This window comes from Haliotis rubra, unplaced genomic scaffold (genome assembly GCF_003918875.1).
Source record: "Haliotis rubra isolate DU_JTF1 unplaced genomic scaffold, ASM391887v1 Scf516, whole genome shotgun sequence".
In the NCBI taxonomy this organism is placed as follows: domain Eukaryota; kingdom Metazoa; phylum Mollusca; class Gastropoda; order Lepetellida; family Haliotidae; genus Haliotis; species Haliotis rubra.
The window spans coordinates 372,501-378,273 of record NW_025767209.1 but is presented as its reverse complement, the minus strand read 5'-3'; the positions used below and the strand labels follow the sequence as shown (position 1 = coordinate 378,273).

General features: G+C 41.3%; 1 protein-coding gene across 1 annotated transcript in view; it reads left to right on the top strand.

The window, feature by feature from the left end:
• Window positions 1-4,205: 4,205 nt before the first annotated feature.
• Window positions 4,206-5,773, top strand: part of LOC124292385 (uncharacterized protein DDB_G0271670-like) — a 7,712-nt gene continuing 6,144 nt past the window's right edge. Inside the window, exon 1 of the mRNA XM_046729465.1 lies at window positions 4,206-4,270. Within this exon, the coding sequence (XP_046585421.1) occupies window positions 4,206-4,270 (65 nt within the window). The remainder of the gene's footprint in view (window positions 4,271-5,773) is intronic.

The following is a 5,773-nucleotide window of genomic DNA, read 5'->3' as shown; positions in this document are numbered from 1 at the left end:
CGTCATGTGCAGACAGGGCAGAATTATGTGAAATATCGCTTTCTCGCTCTATCGCTTTCTCGCTCTATCGCTTTCTCGCCTTGGTATATCGCTTTCTCGCTCTATTGCTTTCTCGCTCTATCGCTTTCTCGCTCTATCGCTTTCTCGCCTTGGTATATCGCTTTCTCGCTCTATCGCTTTATAGCTTTCTCGCTTTATAGCTTTCTCGCGTAATGGTATCGCTTTCTCGTCTCGTGCTATCGCTTTCTCGTCTCGTGATATCGCTTTCTCGTCTCGTGATATCGCTTCTCGCCTCCGAATTTTAAGGCGAGAAAGCGATGGCCCTAATCAGCCACCATATGAAGGTCCGGGTTAGAATATTGATTAGTAACCCATGCTTGTCGTAAGAGGCGACTAACGGGATCGGGTGGTCAGGCTCGCTGACTTCGTTGACATATGTCATCGGTTCCCAGTTGCGCAGATCGATGCTCAAGTTGTTGATGACTGGATCGTCTGGTCCAGACTCGGTTATTTACAGACCGCCTCCATATAGCTAAAACTATAAAAACTAAACTCATTCACTCACTCACTCGACGTTTATCGGGAATTCGAAACCACACTGTCAAAGTTAAACACCAAATCGCCTAATCGTGCAGTCAGCCGTCTAACGCAGTCACCTACCGAGTTGTCCAATGCACTTCTGACAGCTGGTGATACATCACGCTACTCTGCTGTATACTATGCAACTATACATGAACCCTACTCACTCGTCCCCAATCGTAAATACATTCGTCAACGTGGCAGACCTGTAGCCTTAGTCAACTCTAGAACGAGGAAGTATAACAGTGTGCCAATCAGTTTGTACGGGTGCGAGGTTCCCGGGCTCCAATTCAACTACTTGGGTACAAGGTTCGTTTGGTTGTTGTCTGGCTGTTGTTTACGCTGCACTCAGCAATATTCCAGCGATATGTCGGCTGCCTGTAAATAATCGACTCTGGAACAGACAATCCAGTGATCAACAGCATAAGTGTCGTTTTGTGCAACTGAGAAGTTGTATGCTTCCCAGGAGTTTTATACGGCCTGATGAACGCCTCGTTGTAGCAGTGTCACCCGAGCCAGTAGGGAGAAGCATACAACGTATTTATCTCACCGCCATGTTAAATGTACAAAATATCATTTTATTTTATGTTACAGATCGCGACCGACTATATGACATGTAAACAAAATGGCGTCTGCCTCTCGACTGGATTTTTAAAATCAGTGAAACATATTCTGACAACCTTAAAACTGCTACAAAATGGTTAATTATGTTTAAGTTGAGTGTGTAAAGCACTCAATTTATAAAATAGCTTAAATAAAGCAGTGAAAGTCGGTAAAATAAATCTGTACAAAGTGACCACAAAAAACAGCTGATCGAACAGTTTCGAACTCCGGGCACGGCATGCGTCACATTAGCGTTTCACCTTCTCGGCGGAGAGCTTGGCGGTTACCGTGGCAGCGGGTAATATTTTTCCAGTTGTCACCCTCCTGGGAGTGGTGACACGGAAACGTGTTAAAGCGTCATCAGGCCTACCAAAGAAAACTTTGCCACTGTGCAGACAATCGCAGAAAAGCCCACATTAATCGTGGAAATAGCAACATAAACATAATACCTCGCTACTGAAACAGTAAAAACGGCAACGAAAAACTATGAAACTGCAACATTTTTACATCAGCGAACTTTGACCTCTACTGCGCATGCGTATTACGATCCGCGCTTCCTTCCAATTTCCGAGCTACCGTGAATCGCCTCGCGTAGAAAAAGTATTAAATATGTCGAAATAATTGCTGTCAATCATTTCATACTAATGGAAGGTAAAGTAAAGAAATGTTCACACAAGTATCATGATGATAAATGCCAAATAACACAACAGAAATACTTAAAAAGTAATGTAACTTTTGTCCAAGCTGGAAAATGTCAACCTGCGGTCGAGACTTCCTCTTCCATGTGCGCATGCGCAAAATCGAAGTTGCAGGCGCTTTGTATTTTTATGCAGTTTTAGCGATTTAAAGTTGCCGTTTTTACTGTTTCAGTAGCGACGTATTGTGTTTATGTTGCTATTTCCACGATTAATGTGGGCTTTTCTGCGTTTTTCTGCACAGTGGCAAAGTTTTCTTTGGAAGGCCTGGTCATTGACCAATGAAATATTTCACATGAAGGTAATATAAAAAGACATGTGGTCAACCAAGTCAGCGAGCCTGATCATCTGATCCCGTTATCTAAAGCATGGGTTGCTGAAGATCAATTCTAACCCGGATCTTCACGTGTACTGTGGCTAAACTAGATAACGTTAAATTGGTACGTTTGATAGAACATGCTGAAAACCTTAAAAACTTTAACTTGCAGGATACAATATGGACAGTAGCCGCTGGCGTTTCCTGGATGTACTCATAGGTGGATTCAGAGGCGGGGTGCAAGGGTGCGCACTCCCACTGCTGTCCTGAAAGTGTATTAAATGACATGAAACTCTCAATAGTGTGCAACACACACAAACACACACACACACACACACACACACACACACACACACACACACACACATCCCCTTCTCAAAAGGCTGTATCCGCTCCTGGTACTGTACCAAGATAACAATCGTTCTATTCCAGGTGTACGCCAATTTGTCTCGTGACGTCAGTCGAGCGGAGAGTTACAAAGCAGCTTTTGGGGAATGCCTCAATGTCTAAAAAGGGCGGTGGAGTAGCCTAGCTTTCGCTCTTCACACTGAAGATCCGAGTTTGATTCTCCATATGGGTATAATGTGTTGAGACCATTTCTGGTGTCCCCCGACGTGATATTGCTGGAATATTTCTAAAAGCGGCATAAAAGCATACTCACTCGTTCATTCAATGTCTAAAGATAACGGTCAGTGGGGACGGTCAGATCATAAAATTTATTTCAGAAGGATCATGCTTCTCGAGAGTCACGTTATCATTAAAAGTTTTACGTCACGCGATTTCTTAGATTAGGTATGAGAGGAGGGCATGTTGTTGCGATCAACAGGCGACATTCAGACCAATGGTCGGTACGATGACACAAATTAAAAATAGGTGCTGATCCTCATTTCAAAGCTCTAAGCACTTGCATATTGCAACACTCCTTCGAATCCTTGTAAACACGTCGTGCTGCGTTCTCTACCGTACAGCGAGCTCTTACAAACGGAAATCTGGAAATCGTGGAAATCTCAAAACGAGGCTCGGCCTCTAGAAAGGTTTGGCGGTCTCGTACGGACTTGACATTATATCAATCACATTGTACGTTAGAAAAATACACTTAATTAGCGCAAAGAACACATGACAGGTGTAACCAGTGAGCCAGATGAATTGTGAATCATTGTACGACCTCTCCAAACAGGGGCAGTCTGTGACGTCTTAGTTAACGACATGCTGCCTAAACCTCGATATAAGATATAGAAATACGATCTTCTTTAAAATCAAAATTTATTTGCAAATACCATTTTCTTACGAAACCAGGGATTGGAATGCAGTGTAACTATAGTTGTATGTAGTGTCTCTTTTCACTTTCACACGAGAAAATTCGAATCGGCTGAAAAGTAGGTCATTGTCTGAATTGGTTAATGAGACTCATGTTTCGGTTTGTGTCCACCAAGTCAGCGAGCCTCACCACACAATCCCGTTACTCGTCTCTTACGATATGACGTCTATATAGATACTCGAGTCTGGACCAGTCAATCCAGTTATGTTATGAATATGTATAATCACAAAAGTAAATATGATAACACAGTTATTTACATTATCAACTCCTGTCAGTAATATCTGCGTTTTCTTGTTTTATACCGTACTCAGCAATATCCCAGCTATATGTCTATAATGACTGACAGCATGAGCATCGATCTCGCATTTGGGGCACGATCGCATACCAAGTCAGCGAGTCTGATCACAAGATTCTGGTAAGCATGGGTTTCTGATGGTCAGTTGGGTCCAAATTGTGAAGCCCATTTCTGGTGTCCCCCGCCATGACATTGAGGAATATTGCTAACAGCGGCGTAAATACTAACTCACTCACTCACAGTGTTGTTGAACCAAACGCTGTAATATCACCGACAATGTGCAGTGGAAATATCTATGGCTATACGCGTATTGAGGTCATACACCAATACATACTGCAGGTTTTTAGGAACGATATTGATCAGTTATCGATTACAGCCCTTGCAGAGACTTGCAAAGCAATGCAATACAAACCCAGTACATTGGCGGCAAATACACCCCCGGTGCTCCACCTCTACATGTGCAGGTAAGATATCTTTATAATATGTCTGTTTTACTCTGTCAACACGGTGTTCTGCAAATATTTCCGATCGGACTAATATCAATAGTAAAGTACAAATTAAATTGTTCTTGTGGCATACATAATAACTCGTGTCTATCACATTTCACAATACCCGTGAAGATCCGGGTTAGAATTGATCTTCAGTAACTCATGCATGTTGTAAGAGGCTACTAACGGGATCAGGTGGTCAGGTTTGTAGACTTGGTTGACACATGTCTGTGTATACCCATTGTGTAGATCGATGCTCATGGTGTTAATCACTGGATTGTCTGTTCAAGATATATAATTTACAGACCGCCGGTATATAGCTGGAAAATTGTTGAGAGCGGCGTAAAACAACCAACAGTATTGTAACGAAAGGAAAAAAACCCCAAAATACCCCCATCCAAAAAAATTAAAAAAACAAATATTAAAAAACAACAACATAAAAAAATAATTTTAAAAAAATAAAATAAAAAATAAAAGAAAATAAAGAAAAAAAACACAATTGAGTTTAGATGAAGTTGTACGTCATTGTATAAGCTGTATAGTAACGAGACCCAGTCTACACAATTTAAAAAGTAAACAAACAAATAACGACAACCCGAAACAACCAGTCTTGACGCCTGTTCAGTTGAATCACGTGTCACTGAGTACTGCGATATACTACTTGTTATGTTGTCCATACTACCAGTGTTTATGGTTGTCCCCACGTGACAGTAGACAGAAATCCGGCTATATATAGACATGTCCACTTACGCATTGAATAAACTGGGACTTAGCCGTACTACGCAGTCTCTGTTCACACCTACTCACCTATTTCATTTGTCCCTCTGAACGAACGCTATTAGCGATTGTGTAAGGTACGGCAATGTTAAAACGTTGTCAATATAAACATTCACTGTAATGAAAGCACAAAATTGAGTCACACAGTCTATTATTGCTAACCGCACCGCCATTGGCTGTCTCATGTATGTCAAAATGTAATGACTGTTGTCAAAACTGAGCTGAGATTGCTGGACTTGAATCCGACCAAAGATACTTAATCCAATCGTGCTGGTTTTTGCTACACCTTCCTAGATCTCTCCGACATGATTTATACGTGCTTTCATTCAAGGAAGTTATATTGAATGTTAAGGTCAGTTGCAGTATGCTCCACGATACTAAGCAGATCCGTGCTTGTAAATGGAAATATAGAGAAATTCGCCCGAGTGTCTTTTGATATCAGCTATATCAACATGATTTGATAACATTACATATTTTAACTTTTATCAACGAGTGTCGATATTAATTCTTATCAGTAGACACAAGGGTGAAATTCTATTTAACATAAAAAATCACTCTTCATTAGTTTCCGATGAAAAACGTACATCTCTGAACACGGTACTACCATTAGACTTGCAGTGCAGCGATGTAATAGTATTGTGACGTCATCACGTTTATGACTTCATAGCATTGTGAGTCATGTAATTGATGATGTCACGGCAC